General features: G+C 33.0%; 1 protein-coding gene across 12 annotated transcripts in view; it reads left to right on the top strand.

Annotated features, from left to right (window-relative positions):
• The window catches only part of LOC115628233 (protein boule), a 39,854-nt gene extending 26,862 nt beyond the window's left edge, over positions 1-12,992 (top strand). For 2 of the 12 annotated variants that reach the window (XM_030524235.1, XM_030524236.1), the window contains exons 4-8: positions 4,501-4,560; positions 4,630-4,747; positions 5,592-5,683; positions 5,737-5,794; positions 11,794-12,992. In XM_030524235.1, coding sequence (XP_030380095.1) covers positions 4,501-4,560; positions 4,630-4,747; positions 5,592-5,683; positions 5,737-5,794; positions 11,794-11,939 — 474 coding nt within the window. In that variant the 3' untranslated portion in view covers positions 11,940-12,992. Of the gene's footprint in view, positions 1-4,500; positions 4,561-4,629; positions 4,748-5,591; positions 5,684-5,736; positions 5,795-5,988; positions 6,418-6,752; positions 7,857-11,755 lie in introns of those variants that run through there. The other 10 variants (XM_030524241.1, XM_030524244.1, XM_030524243.1 and 7 more) reach the window with 10 other exon arrangements.
• Positions 12,993-16,840: the final 3,848 nt, after the last annotated feature.

Below are 16,840 nucleotides of genomic sequence, written 5' to 3' on the forward strand. Positions count from 1 at the left end.
AGCTGTCCAAATAAAGTCAAAAGTCGAACCCAACTTTGTCTATTCTGTTGCTGTTTCCCATAAAAGTAAAAGTGACAAGTAAAAGTTGACTGCTGCCTGTTTTATAAAATATATTTCAATATCATTTTTTTGTTATTGTTTTGCAACGTAGCACGCGGCTGAGGTGCCGCTTATTAAAAATGAACTTGTCAGCCATATTTTATTTGTCATACTAATTGATTATAATTGCATAACTGCTGCTGTTATTGCCACTACTGCCCACCCACAGTAATCTGGATCCATGTTGGACCCGTCCCCAGATCAGATCTATGATGCAACTTTTGCCCATTTCTGTGGGGCATCAACTGCGCAGCTCACCTTAAGCAATTGCATTGTGTGAGATTTTTTGATGCTCTCCCTTTTTTGTGTTGTGCATACATTAAGTGAAAAATGTATATACTTGTTGTCATTAATGTGTTTTGTTTCATTGTTGTTTTTGCTGCCACGACCACTGCCACTCCTGGCGGTTGCATTTTGTTATGCATGCCGGCAAGTGTCCTTGTGAAAGCCAAAGAGCAGCAGTGGCAGCAGCAATGGGAACAACAATGCCTCCGGGCTTCATAGCTTACAAAAACTACGACAAGGCGCCCACTTGTGAAATACAAATAAAAAACTGCGGCACAAAAGAGCCCATAGGCAGCAGAGAAGGCAGTTTTCAGACCAACAGAGCACACAAAGGGTGATACGGTTGCCCGGCTTTGAAGCATCGTTTAACGAAGTTTTAATTCGGCACTCACAACTACACACAGATACATTAATACATCCACAGGTGCAGACACACACACACACACACACGCCGCACCTTCAGTAATTAAATTTAGTCTTTATTTTATCACAATTCCGACTATTATTTTTGTTCTACATCTTACTCCAAACCAAACATGTACTTAGCTTAATAAAAGATAAAGCTTAAGTCAGAGAAATATAATTAAGCTCCAACTCTAAATATAGAATCTTCCTTTATGTTGCCTGCAATATTTATTTCTACAAATTAGCCATGCAAAACAAGATTTTGTTAATCCAACTTCTGATCTGTATAATTATAAAATTAGTTCGGTTCCGAAATCTAAAATAAACTTAAGAATCTCTTTCATTTCCTAAAGAAAATAGGAAGAAAATACGGTTGAAAAGCCTTTAAATTGGTTGTTGTTCAAATGTATTCTACGAGTATATAAGTGGTGCTTATTCATTTAAAAATGCAGGCTCTCAGAGGGGCCAATCCATATAACCTTATTACCAATTTATTTTAGGTACTGTCCAGCATTTGATTATGTTCCGTAATATTAGCATTTTTTGAAAATACAAACAAACAAATCCTTGTGTCCTATATCATTACAAATTCTTCTTCATCCTACATCCTTTCCTCACGACCGCACAATGTGCTTGGAACCCATTTGGGCCATGTAGGTTCTTTTTATGTTGTTATTCCCAGAAAATTGCTACGTAGCATTTCATTATAATACTTTAATGAAAAGGGTAACAAAAAGGAAACATAAAGGAAAAAAATCAAATTTGGACTAACAATATGAAATACACACATAGCTGTGCTCCTCTTAAAAATAAGTTTTCAGGAAAGAGATATGTATTTCATCCATTGAAATGAAAACCAAAAAAGTTAATAAAGTAGGCAAAATAGTCAGTAAAATATGGTCCGATAAATTAGAGTTTAAGAATACGAATCATTTAAATAAGTTATATTCAGAACCGTAATATTCAGAAATATGTGGTATAATCTAAATTGCAACTGCAATTCTGAAAGTACCGTTTTTTTGAAGTGTAATTTTAAGTGCTTGTTCGCATTAATTACCGCATTCTCTGTTTTAAGCCACTTTCTTCCTTTTGCATACATACTTGTACCCCATAACAGTGCGTACTAACCGAATTTTTTCGTGCGAAGAACTCTTGTGGGTGTATACGTATAGTACTTCCAACAGTGCGCACTAATCCAACATATAATTACCGACTTAATACGCATTAAGAGTAACACACTCACATATTCACACACGAAAACAAACATACTCATACATACACTACATGCAAGGAGGAGCAGAAGAACGTGCTCTCGAAGTTTACGGGGAATGAGGGTATTAAAGTTCTGCCGAGTTTCTTTCCATCTTCTCAGCAATCAGAAGCATCATCATGCAGTATCAACAGCAGTATCAACTTCAAAGTAAAAATTTGAACTCTATTTTGGCTTATTTAAAAGTGATTAACGCGCTTTTTGAGTTACGAAGAGAGGGCGCGCCTTTAGCGATTCTAACTTCTTTTTGTGGCACGCTTTTTACAAGACTCTTAAATATAAATGTATGAGTGTGTCTGTGCCTGTGTGTATTTTAAAAAGGCAACCAGGAACGTGCAGTCCAGCGTGCGTGAGTGTGTGTGTGTTCTTTGGTCCCTTTTCTGCGTCAACTGACTGTCAGTTAAAAGCGCTGAAACAACGGCTAAAAAGAAGGCAAGCAAAAGGGTTCTTAATTAAATTCGTCTAAGACACAAGTTGGTCGCTCTGTAGGTCTGTCTGTCAGTTGGACTTACGGCTCCTCAGCTCTTCAGTCGCCCGGTTGCTCGGTAACCTAGTCGGTTGGCTGAATACGGCTCTCTAGTTTGCTTACTCGACTGTGCGTCTTTTGTGTTACGGTCCTTATGTCTTTTGTTGGTTGGTTGTGTTTTTTCTTTCCTTTCTAACTCTTCATTGTGCGTGGGTGGTAGGTAAATGAATAGAATGTTTGCCCTACAGCGGCCAAAGAATGAAGAATGAAGTTGAAAAAAGAATAAAAATACTCGCCATTAAAGTTTAAAGTTGTGTCCCGGCAGAGCTCTGCACCTTGTTCAAACATTTGCTTAGGTAAATGGCCAGGACTCCCAGTCGGCATGTGCTTATCTGACTGACTGTTGAGTAGGTTTTCATATACACACTCGTGCATACAACCCATGTTTCGAGGCTATCAGCGACTAATTGGCATTTGAAGATGGTTTCGCACCGCTTAGCAATGAAGAGCTTCTTGTTATACATAAGTAGCTGTGAATCGAGTAGATTAAATAGCTCAAGCTCTTGGACAAGTCTTCTGCAATAATTGCAATAAGTCACAACAACATCACTCTCCATTGTGATGCTTATATATACAGCAGGATATCAATTTTGATTAGCTATACCCATTAGGCAAAATTTGTGATTGGTCAAATTGTTCACAATTTATTTTAGATTTGATGATCTTCATAATCAACTAATACTTGGGCAAACTTTGGAAGAATCAGTTCTTACCAAACTTATTTATAACTATTGATATGTATCTCTATTATATTATTTCTACTTATTTTGAGCAGAGTTTCATTCACTGTTCCATTATTGCTGTTCCAATCAGCTGACACGAGTAGACAGGCATATAAGGTGCTTGCATTTCTACATGATCATTAAGCCGTTCGGCAAACTTCATTACTTTAATTTAGCGCTGCCAACTTATCAAAATGTAATTCTCTGTTTATTCTGGGAAAACCGGTCCTAAATATTGCTAGGGAAACACCCAATTAAACGTTTTGGAACATCTTTAATGTGTTTTCAAAGAAAATCTTAGCATAGGAAGTACTTATACCAATAAATAATGCGTAGTTTGATTTTCTGAAAGTACATACATATGTGCATATTTATTTACCTCCTTCTCAGCAAGTTGGGTGCCCCGTTCAGTTCGCACGTTTATTAATATAAACTTAATCATAATTGGTTGTAATTATATTACAATGGTATTTATTTAACTTGGTGCTGGCGTTATTTGTAAACAAATTTTCGTTATCTTTTTAATGTTGCAATTGTTGCGTTTTTATAATTTTTAAAACTGGATTCTCTTAATATACAACAAGGAAAGGCTTAATTCCAACCAATTTTAAAATCTGTATAATTTTTTACCGCTTTTGTGCAATTTAATAAAGTTTTTGTTCTCGTTTTCGTTTATTTTTATTATTATAATAAAGTTTTGTTGTTACGTTAATATATATTTTGTTGTTTGTTGTGTCACAGGCAGCGCCGTTTGAGAGAAAATGGCAACGTTGTAATTTCGATGTTGGCGGTTCCATTTGAGTTTGTCTGTGCCAACCTTAAACCCATGTACATGACATTTTTAAAACTGTGTACCTAATTAGTTTTATTTTTTGGTAATGGTATTTTGCCTTGGCACGTGTTCTCTTCATAGCCGTGCCAGAAGCTAAAAAAAAACAAAAAAAAAAAATCAAAAAACAATAAACAAAAGTAAAAAAGTTAAATATAAAAGACAAAACGTTGCGCATTAATTTTGACTTATGTAATTTCTTTTTTGAGACTTTTTGATGCTGCTGCGTTCGAATTGAAATTTCGTTCTTTTTCGGCTTGTGTGTGAAATTTGCTAAGACTTGCCTTACTTATGCGCCTCTATTTATGCTCTTCTTTTTTATTTCTTATTGCCAACCCTGCACCAATGCAAATTATATACATAGGGTGAATGCGTGGTGCTACGTGACCGCAAGCTGAATATAGCGCCGGCCATAAAAAAACAGGTAAGTCGATGAATGCAATTCCCAGCTTTGCTCAGTAATTCATAACCATCGTCATATCTCTCTGTTCAGCCTAATCCCCTACAGTCGATTGTGGCCACTAATGGCGCCGTATATTATACCACCACACCACCGGCACCTATAAGCAATATACCGATGGATCAGTTTGCGGCTGCTGTCTATCCGCCAGGTGAGTAGATCTCGAATAAAGTGACCAATGTTTTGTTTTGTTTCTCTTCGAAAAAATAAGGTAAAAATACTAAGAAAGAGAGATGATCAATGATGGTAGTTTTTCATAATGTTATTATGTTTTTTCTTGCCATTCAATCTAAACCGATAAGCCCCTAGATCTCTATTTCAAATAATGGTGTGTCCTCAATTGATAATCTTTGCTTTTTCTAAAGTTAAAGATAAAAATATAAGCCTAGAGTTTGTAACCGCAAATATTATCTTTATCGAAGAATACGAGAATCAATAATAGAAAGATTTTTAAAATATAAGTACTTATAAATTTAGTCCTACCCGAAACTATCTATTTGCAAAACGAAAATCGTTTTTTCGCCATTCGAAATAAGATTCAGAATTGCCTTGCATAGCTAACACAACAATTTAAAAAGTGATAACACTACATATAAAGAATATTTTGTTGCAATTCGAAGTTCAACAACTAAATAGAAGAATTTAACCTTCTGCAGATTGTAAAACTATAAAAAAAATTATCAATATTTGATATAGCGGTAAAGGAGTAACTCAAAATCGATAATGAATTGTAGAGTTTAGTGAAAGAACACTTAGAAGTTTCGTTATCTTATTTATCATAAAATCGGTAGATAAAATATCTAGACTTTCGTTTCTCTTAGTATTTAAACTTGCCTTTGTTTATGTGTTTGCTTGTTAATTTGTATAAAGAACAAAAAACCAAACAGATTTATTTCTTTTCTATTTATTTCATAATTTTTTTTCATACACAACAACAACAACTACATCCAATCTACATCTACCTACTTCTGTGGCTACAAATTAACAAAACTTAGTTACTGACTTTACAGCCGCTGGAGTGCCAGCTATATACCCACCTTCAGCCATGCAATATCAGCCATTCTATCAGTACTATAGTGTGCCAATGGTGAGTATCCAAACCGAATAAATTAAATATAACAATATGCATTTCAAAAAAAGCAATCACCTTTTGCAATTTCACAGAATGTACCCACCATTTGGCCTCAGAATTATCAAGGTAATTAAAAATTAAGAAAAACCGCAGCAGCAGCAGCAGCAGAGGCAGACTGTTGTTGCTGTTGCTACTTTATTCTTGTCGTAATATTTGTTGCTATATACATACATTCGTATTCTTACTATATACATGTGATGTACACACGGTTTTGCTTTATTTTCTTCGTTCTTGTTCTTTTTTCTTTTCTACACAAAAAGGTTAAAAGCTTGACACAAAAACAAAACGTAAACAAATTTTTGTAGTCGCAAATTTTTCGTTGAGTGCGTGCTGCCAACCAAAAAAACAAACCACAACAACCAACAACTACTGACAATGCACAGTAACAACTACTACAACAACAACAACTGACAGCCGTAACAACAATAAAAAACAGCAACAAGAAGCACATCATCATCAGCCGCCTGCCTGATCAGCCGCGCCGCACTAATTTTAATTATAGTTTTTTGTAATTTTAACTTATAATTTGTAATCTTAAACAATTTTAGTTTTAACGCAAGAAGGAAAGTGCTAGCACCTATAATATACACATACATACATAGACATAAACATACATACGCGCTAGTTGTTTATAATTTCGGTTTAGTGGAAAATGCTGTGCAACAAAAACAAACAACAAGCAACAAATTGTAGTCAAAAAAAAAAACAAAAAAAATGAACTTTGTCAAAAAGCTGCTGCGAAGATTTTTGTTCTTTTGTATTTTTTATTATTTTCTCTTTTTGTTTTCGCTTATTTGTGTGTGTGTGTGCGTGTGTACTCTAGTGTAGTAAAATATTGTATATATATGACGTATTTGTATATTTTATATGCTAGTAGTAGAGTCGTAGTAGTTCAGCGCTTTTGTTGTTGTCCCCCAAAAGCAACCCCACCTGAATAGTTAAAAAAAAATGTAACTCTCTTCCCCCCTCTCTCTCTCACTCTCTCTGTACATATATATAAAATGTGTTCAAAACTTTTTTGTAGGGATATATCCGTGTTAATTTTGAGGATACAACAACAGCCACAACAACAAACAACAGCAACAACTATTATCACAACAAACAACAACTACAACAATAGTGATGTTACTACTGCAACAGCAACAAGAACAACAACAACAAATACTACTACTACAACGCATAACTAGATTTTATAAAAACAATACAAAACAAACGAAATCCGCATAAGAGCAGCTGCTACATGAAATTTAATTAAAGACATGAAATTCAATGAATTTGCAACAACAAAACAGCCAAAAAGCTGCACCAACACACATAATTACGAAACACACACACACACACACACAAACCTTCTCAACCAACAACTGTAAATTAAGCTGTCTATAGTTTTATGATATATGCATGTATATTTATATATATACGTATATATGTAATATATATGTTTGTCGACAGAGCATGATGGGGGAAAGGAGAGGAGGACGACAGTAATAGGAGCAAGATGTGCTAAATAGTAGTAGGTATGTATAAAGAAGTAGAAGAAGAAGAAGAAGAAGAGTAGTAGAAAAGTACCCAAATAACATGTATGTACATATACAACAATATGTCATCCTGCTGAGCTGCAGGCGGCAGGCCAACAATAGCAGCAACACCAACAACAGGCACAACAGCTGAGCATTCTGTAGTCAACATTTTTAATGTGCAATTATGTAGTAGTAGTAGTGCCAAGCGGTAAGAATAAGCGGGTGAAAGAGAGGAAGGGATGCTGTAGAGACTACAAATGCCGCAAGCTGTGTGACAAAGTGTTGCAACTAAATGCGCCCTAGCTAGCAGCTGCCTTGAAGGCCGAAAATAAGCGAAGAATAGAACGTAGCATGGCAAATTAATATTAACCCTCTACGCTCTCATGTCTCTGTCTGTAGACTGTTTCAGTTAGTCATTTAATATGTAATAGATTTAAAGAAAAGAAAGAAAATTTAACACCCAAGTAATGGGCAAAAATTCAAATCGTGAAATAACTGCAAATTTTGAATAATGTTCATGATTTCATTAAATTTCTCATTACTACTATTGTTTGGTCAATAAAATCAATTAGCAAAACAAAAAAGTAAAAGACAAGAACGAAAAAATGTTACAGGATTGTTTTTAATTTTTTAAATTTATCTATGATAGAAAAGCTTTCAAAAGCATTTATTTTCTTTAAAATTAGATTAATTTTCTTTTGCAAAATGGCAAGTAAATATCGTTTTAATTTTGAGAACTGTAATTTTAATCCTTCTTCTTTTGCCTTTAAACGGCTAAAATATTTCATTAACGTATATAATTTATTAGAGACAAACAATTAATTTATTTAAATCATGAATTCAGCAATACGTGAGCAGATAATTAGGAGGCAAACAAATATACTTATAATATAATATATACATATACATATATATACATACATATGTGCATGTATAGACAAGCGCACACACACACACACCCATACATGCAATGTCAGAGGGGCAGCAAAGCAGACAGAGTGACATCACGAAGAGATCAAGATTAAAGACATAAATTATATATGTAAACTAATTTATATACATACATACAAACATACACACACATAAACATTAATGTAACTGTAACTGTTAAAAAACAAACATACAGCGATACAAAACAAAAAAGCAAAATCGTAAAGAACAAGCCACGCATAATGCGTGCAAAGCTAATTATATAGTACATATATATAGACACACACACACACACACATATATATATAAATATGTATTAATAGTGTATATGTGCATACATATACATATATACTCGATCAAGCATGCAAACACACCTACACACACACGACATGTATGCTTAAGTATGTGTGTGTGTGAAACTAATTTAAGCAAAAAATGAAAAACTGAACGAAATTTTAGTCTAAAAACGAATACTAAATTAAAAATGGAAAGCAAAAAAAACTAGCATGTAAGAAGCAAAGAAAGAAAAACGTGAACTAAACAACTATACAATAAATATATTCAAAATATGCTAGCAAAAGCAACGTATATATACAAATAGCTATATATATATATATATAGAGACATCTATAGAGACTATTAAGAGAGATGATAAAAAACTAAAATGCATTATAGAAGGTAAAAAGAAAGCGGCCTTGCCGGCACAAAAAAAATAAAAGATACAAAAACAAAACAGACAAACGAAAGAACAACTAAAGCAATACATAGACACTCATGAGTGTAAATTTAACAAAATAGCAAATTATATAAAAAAGAATTAACAAAATTCAACATAACAATTAAAATGAAAAACTTAACAACAACGACGAACCGACGAAGATGATGATATCCAAAATTGTTGTTTTCCATTTTCGTTAGACATCTGTTTTAACCAAAATTCTGTTGACTACTTTATACTTATATTGTTAAACCATATGATAACATGAACTAATCAAAACAAACAAACCCAAACAAAAAACAAACAAAAAAAGAAATCGATAAGTTTACATACATTTATTTACATTTGTGGCTCGACTTTAAGATAAGGTAGGGACAGCGACAGACGAGATGGGAGGAGGCAATGCAATAACAATATTGAAATTGGTGTATAATTTGGCTGAATTAAGATATCTAGAAAAATCTATAAAGATGTAAAATAATAATATGACATGCCTTACTATGAACAGACAACCACACAATTATTTGCCCATGTATGTAGTTGAGAACAAATTGCGAACCCAAAGGTTTCAAAAATACCTGCAAAAAGCAAAGACGCGACCGATACGACAAGACACGATCCCCTCTAGTCTGCCTCTGTTGTTGCCTCCTCCATGTTGTCAAGTCACCGACATTTTTCATTAAAACTTGTTGAGCAAATTGTTGCATAGTTTAATAAACAAATTTTTAAAGTCGAATTGTAACAATAATTAGTGGAAAAAATGCTAAACTTTGTTGAAACGAAATGAAAATGAAAGCAATAATTGATAATTATAACACAAACCACAGAACTAAATGCATTCTCGTTAAGAGAATATAGAATATACACATACTACTGACATACATATAACGTGCATATATACCTATATATACTTGTAGTATATACAAGCAAAGCATACATACATATATAAATATAATTTATTTATGCTATCATTAACAAACCAACAACTACAACAGAAAAGAAACATTTTTGAAACAGCAACATAGAAACCACCAGAAAAGAAAAAGCCGAAAGATTTTAGTTACGACATATACATATAAAACTAACAAAAAATAGAGCGATGATATGAAGGATTTCCTTTACCTACACACAGATACTCACAAACATCATACAAGTATATAGTAACACACTTTAATGAATCATTTTAGGTTCAAAGGCAGTCTAACTTAAAGCATATGTGGAGGCTGTTGTCATGGGGAAGTTTCGGTCCACAGATTTGGATTTATAATACCAAAAAGGCGATCTCTTTCAGTTTAGATACTACGATTTAGTTTTTATATTGAGCTATGTCAGAAAGAAATTTTTAAACATCAATGAATTAAAACAAGCACGCTTCAAAATTAGTTTTGCAACTTATTTAAAACTTGATTCTCAAGCATTCTCCATCAATAAGTGACCGGAAATAAATATATTTGCTGGGCATAAGGTACAAATTTCAAAAGTACTTTTACATCTCAATGTTTATTGAGCTATAGACCGTAAAATTTTATTGAAATTATGAATCGAATCTTAAAGAGAATCGAATGAATCATCAGCTTATGAAAGAAAGTAATAAAATTCATAATTATTTATCGACTTTCGATTATCAAATCGATATTTAAATCTATTATTATTTGGAGTCATTTCAAAACAAAAGCCAACGAACCCGAACAACAGCCTCTTCCAGCTAACGAAAACAAAATTTAGAAAAAACATATATAAAAAACAAACAAAAAAAAAACAAATCCAAGGCATAAATTAAGTATATACGTGATATTTTGAAAAAGAAAATAAAAAATCGTAAACAAATTGTTTAGATTTAACAATATTAAATACATATATATATATATTTAACGAACGCATAATATTAATAATGAATGAAAATTTTGCTGACAAAGTTGAAAAAAAAACAAACTATTTGTAACTCAATTTATGACTTAAAAGAATAAAAGATTCTTAAGTTTTTACTGTGTGCAGTAGACGGAAAAATAAATGCAAAGCGTCGAGCAGATTGTCCCATCGTAAAATCTTTTAAGTTTATATATATTTAAAAATAGTAAATATTTATATATTAAATATATACACATATGTATTCATATATATACATGTATATGGAACAACAAAGGCAAATAATGAGTAAAACAAAATTAGTCAAAGTAAATGAAAGAGAAGAAGAATATATATCATAGCAAAAAAAACAAAAATGAAAACAAAAAAGATATATTTTAAACGAATTCTTTAAAACAACAAGAACAACAACAACTGATAAAATGCAGCTCAACTAAGGGCGAACATGTTTTTAGACTAAGTACCTACCTACCTAAATGAATTAAACATAAAAACGAAATTAAATATACAGCACAAGCGCAAAAGCAAATAAATCTTATACGAGTATATGAAACTTAATTTGTATAATTATACCTACATACATATATTTATGCATATTATAACGATAATAACTACAAGTGGAAGAAAACGACATGATCATCACAATAAGCGCAGCATAGGCCTAAACAATTATTTAACGCAAGCAAATATATACCTACATACAGATATATAAATATCGAAAATAAAAAACTCAAACAAATGAAAAAACAGAAAGCATACATAAATAGCAATAACAATAATAAAGCAACAGCTACTTAATAATTTAAAGCAAAATGCAAAAATGCGAACACATTCAATTCTCTTGTCTATTTTCTCTTTAGTTTGTAGTAGTTAAAAAAAACGCAATGGTATTATGTAGTGCGCGTCCATTTGCTGTAGTGCTTGGGTATTCTAGTTTGCTTTGTTGTTTTTGTTTTTAAACTATTCAATTTCTTCCCCCACCCCCTCTCTCAGATATGTAAATCAAACCAAGCCCAATATATTTTACACAGAAAATGCACAAGCCGCAAGCATTACAACTGCAGCAGGAATGCCGCCACTCACACCATCAATCCAACAGGAATCATCAACAAAATGGCCAAACAAATACAAAACCTATAATCCAGAGCAATCGAGGAAGTGGCGCAAGTCACCCTAGAAGCTGAATCTGGAACAAAAAAAATCTTTCAATCAAACAAACTTTATACGTACTGACATCATTAGCCGATACTTAATATCGTTGCTGCTGTGGCTCGTGGTGGCGCGTGGGTTCCTGGAAGCCTCATAGAATACATATACATACACATATACACATAAGCAAAGCCACACAGCCACAAACATCAAACCTCAAATAAGATCCTGTTTTAAGTTGTTCGATAGTTCTGTTAATTGATGTTGATTTCAAATTGTTACTGTTATTTGTTTGTAGAGTTCTTCGTTTATAATCCAATTCTGTTTCCCGAGGCAATTGCTTAATCACCGTGAGGGTCAAGGAGCAGCAAGCCACAACGTCGTTTCCCCACTCCTTACATTCTATCTACTATTTCCAAAATATTCGGATCAAACAGTTCTTGAAATATACTCGCACTTCTGTCATTGGTTAAGAGCTTGCGAGTCAGGCATATCCAAACTTCTTCAAAATTCTATGTGCCATACACAACAGCACAACAGCAATATTCAAAGTCTCGCTGCTACCATGGCCTTACCGGTGTTCGCTTAAATGCCCGCATTTGTTTCTCGAGGAGAACAAACAACACAATGCCAGAGGGCGTACACACGCCTATTATCCATCTTCTGCGCACAATTCGGTGAACATATGATAACATGTTTCGGGCTTAATGCTGCTATATACGACATGTGTTCCGATTCACACAATATCGATCACAAATTCGATACTAAAACAAACAAAACCAACAGCTCGCTGTCCTCAAACCATTCCAATAAGAATTTCAATTAATTTCGCGGCAATATCGATTCGAAATGTTTGCAAAATTGAAAAAGTTTTCTCTGCATCGTTACCATTTGTGGCCTATTCTTTCGAAGCATACTAAATTCAGTATTGTAACAGTAGTTCATCAAAATTATATCAAGTTGAGGAGACACGGTAACACTAAACAACAGCACAAATGAAACACAATCGCATCTGAAATATGTAAAAAATATGAAAAAATAAAACTAAAAAAAATAAAAGCCCGAAACAAAAAAAAACAAATTTGCATGTGTATGTTTTATTTGTTATTTTTCTTTTTACATAGCAACTGCAAATGGCGTGCATATTGTCTGCATTCTTCCCACATTTTTCTGCTTTTCACTCACCGCCCACATGACGTATGCGCAACATTTGAAGCGTCGCTCAACGTCACATTGTAGAGAAAACCGTAGCATACTTTCAGGTGCGCCAATTTTAAGTGAATTTGCAAAAAGTGCAACGAATCTTTGAGTAGCATGCAAGCAAATACATAAATACTACAATGACATATTTATATATGTATATGTACTAAGAAATATGCGAACCAGGAAAGGAGAAAAATATAGTAAAGATTATGAAGCCTAGCGTACTATATACATACACGTACATATAAACTAGATAACTCGTGCATGAGGAAGTAATCAAGTTCTAATAAAATAGTTGAATTAATAAACGGTTGTGTCAAATTAGCTCTAATTAAACCAAAAGCCGATGGGCAAAGATAAGCAAAAATTTCCACAACAACAACAAACTCGATTAGCTCTGCATGATGTAAGCTGTAGCATTGATAACAAGAAAATAAAACTCTAAGTGTGTGTATTTCAATTACAACTTATTTTGCTAACTTTCGTCGTAACTAACTCGAACTATCTTTACCGTATAGTAAAAAAATATTTAAAAAAAAAAAAATAACTACTTAATGTACTAATGTAATCTTCCCAAGGCCCACACAAAGAGCAAGGCAAAACTCTATATTTATATATACAAATAAAAAATAAAAAACATCAAACACATACATATATACATAAATTAAATGTACAAGAACAATATCTCCATGGCGTCTAAAAAGTATGAAAAACAGAAAAGCAAAAACGTATTTATATTAATTAACGAACATTTTTACGAAAAATGCATTTTTTAAAAACATCTACGTGTGAATTGAATAAACCTTATTATATATTATATATGTATACACATATATAATATTATATACATTTTATTAAATACATATGTACTTATATGTAAATGTCGAGCAGCAATTTTTTATATAAAAAACCGATTGCGTGTAATCGTGGGCCCCCTAGCCCGTTGCCTGCCCGCCCAAGAACCTCATCGCGTGAGTAGGTGTGTGTATGTTTGCGCGTGAACGCGCCTGTGCATGTATTAAAATGTTTTTGAAGTAAAATTTAATTTACACAAGACTGACGCTTAAAAAAATAACTAAAAAGTATAAAAAGTGTACTAACTGTTTACGAATTTTTCAAATACATAACACAGGCGCGCACACACAGGCCTACATACCTACATACACAACGAAACAACAACATCCTACATAGAGGAGTGCAGGGGAGTGGTCCGGCTGTTAGTGGCGCCACACAGCAGAAGTTACAGCCACGGCCTACCGCAGCGACAATTTCGGCCGATGCGGATTGTGAGAGCACGCTTTATATATGGTTATATTATATTTAATAAATGGAAAACCTGAGATATATATATATATATATATATATATATATTATATATATTTATATTTACAAAACAAAACGAATAAAACCAAAAGCTAAACTAATTATTAATGTAAACGTAAAAAGTTTAGAATATATACAGTGTTATTTTTATGATATTGTACTTAACTAAAATTCGACAGCGCGCAAATCAGTTAAGAAACAACGGGCATGATAAGGTAAAATAAACAAAAACAAGCGCAATAAGAATCGCGCATTCTCCACAAAACTTGTGATGATATTAACATTTGTATATAGACGCAAATAACTGGCTAACAAAAAATAATACTAATATCTTTTGCTTATGCTCGTATATATGTATGTATAAATACCCCTTCCAAAAGTTCCAATGTGTGTTTTAATTAATTTGCTTGCCCGTTAACTAATTACCTTCCTACCTTGTGTAAATGAAATAGCAAGCAAAACTTTTGCCATTTCATTATAGAGGTGGAGGAGCGTTTTCCCACAGATTATACTGTTTTTAAATAATGTATGCATTTGTTAATATGCAGATTTACCAGATAATACAGAGATTTAAATTGAAGGCAAATAATGTGGGCAGGACGACGAATAAGTAATCCACATTTGCTGGTGAAACTATCTTCTTACTGTTGCGAGTTTGTAGTATTGTGGTTGCACTTGAGACCAATAAAATAAATTATTCATGGCTTTAAAGAACAAATTTGAGGATGAATTCTCCATATCCAAAAACTCTTTCACTGCAACTTGTTATTCCTCTAATGAAACTCTTCAGTTTCAACAAACAATATTGATTTCATCCAGCAAATTCAAGTCTTTCAATTCAAGTTTTTTGGCACGTTCCGGTTTTTGTTTGTTATCCTATGCAGTTCCATTTTACAGTGCAAGCTAACTTTGGAAAGGGTATACGAGTAGAATGAAAATTTTCGGAAGTAGCGGGAAACTGCTACCGATTAAGTTTCTGTATGATTGGCGAAATATACATAAAAATCGAGTAATGTAATGTAAAGAACAAGTCAAGAAGTTGCGTAAATACACAAGTAATACAACGAGAGCGCGTGGAGAGTCACAGTCAGTCTAGTTTTAGGCTAGAGGCGAATGCGAGCGAGCCTAAGTTTACACTACAAAATACAATAAACGTGCAACGAACTCTTTTAGATAAAACCACATATATGTGCATTATCAAACATACATACAACACGCAAGCAAATAAACCGTACTATGTATGCATTAAACTGTATTTAAACCAAGGTGCATATTTTTATGCCTGTATGTATATGACATTTAGTAATTTAGTCGTCGTCAAGTTAGTTTAGTTGTTATTAAACAATCCGAGTGCGCCCCCCACAAATGTTGTTTCATTTTTTATATCGTATATGTATATGAGAGAGACGTCTTGTGTTTTCGAATCGCTATGGAATTTACCAATTTTTTGGATCATACATATACATATATTATATACACATACACATATAAAATTGTCAGCGAAACATTTTGGAAACTTCTATGTAAAGCAATTTCGAGATAGGCAAGCGATAACAGTTGGGCAAGGCGGAAAATTCATGGCAAACATGGCAAATGGTGAAAGTAATGAAAAAGCATAATGGTTTTTCGAGCAAAAATTTTTGTATCATATTAAGTCGAAGCGTAGAAATATTTAGAACACACGATATATACAAGAATAAATTATAGCATAATGGTTTCATGTAAACGAAATTGTTGAGTATTTTTAATCAAACCAGACAACCACAAAAAACTGATGAAAATGTCTAAGTGTTAAATACTAAAAGAAACACATAAAAAACGATGCATAACCAAAAATTGATATATTGTGACAAATGCATGAAATTATTGTTTATCTTATTTTTGCAGACGACGTTTCACAAACATCTTGAATAATAAACATGAAAGCATAAATCTGCTCGGATATCTATAAGGTCGCTGCCTATTATTTTTTACGCTCTCTCTCTCTCTCTCTCTCTCACACACACGCACTCTCTCTCTCTCTCTCTATCTATCTCTTTATGAAACAGATTTACTTTGATTTTTTTATGTTTTCCTTTGATATCTTATTAGAGCCCCGTTTTCGCTATAAGCCCAAACACTTTGGAAGTTGACAAAATGCATTTTGTTTGACCATATATTTTAATCGGATATCAAGTATTTATGCAAATATATTAAATATATTTCAATGATTCTAACTAAAGCAGTTCAAATTCTTACGATTAAGTTTTCTGCGGCGTATTATATATTTAGTACATCTTCAAACGCAGGTGTTAATATTTATTTTGAAATATTACACCTGTTTTCACAAAACGATGAAATTAACGGGGCTTCAGTGAGAAATCAAATTTTACTTTCACTTATCATTGAAACGGTAGTGCGGAA

The sequence above is a fragment of the Scaptodrosophila lebanonensis genome, unplaced genomic scaffold (assembly GCF_003285725.1).
Source record: "Scaptodrosophila lebanonensis strain 11010-0011.00,11010-0021.00 unplaced genomic scaffold, SlebRS2 tig00000113-arrow-arrow-pilon, whole genome shotgun sequence".
In the NCBI taxonomy this organism is placed as follows: domain Eukaryota; kingdom Metazoa; phylum Arthropoda; class Insecta; order Diptera; family Drosophilidae; genus Scaptodrosophila; species Scaptodrosophila lebanonensis.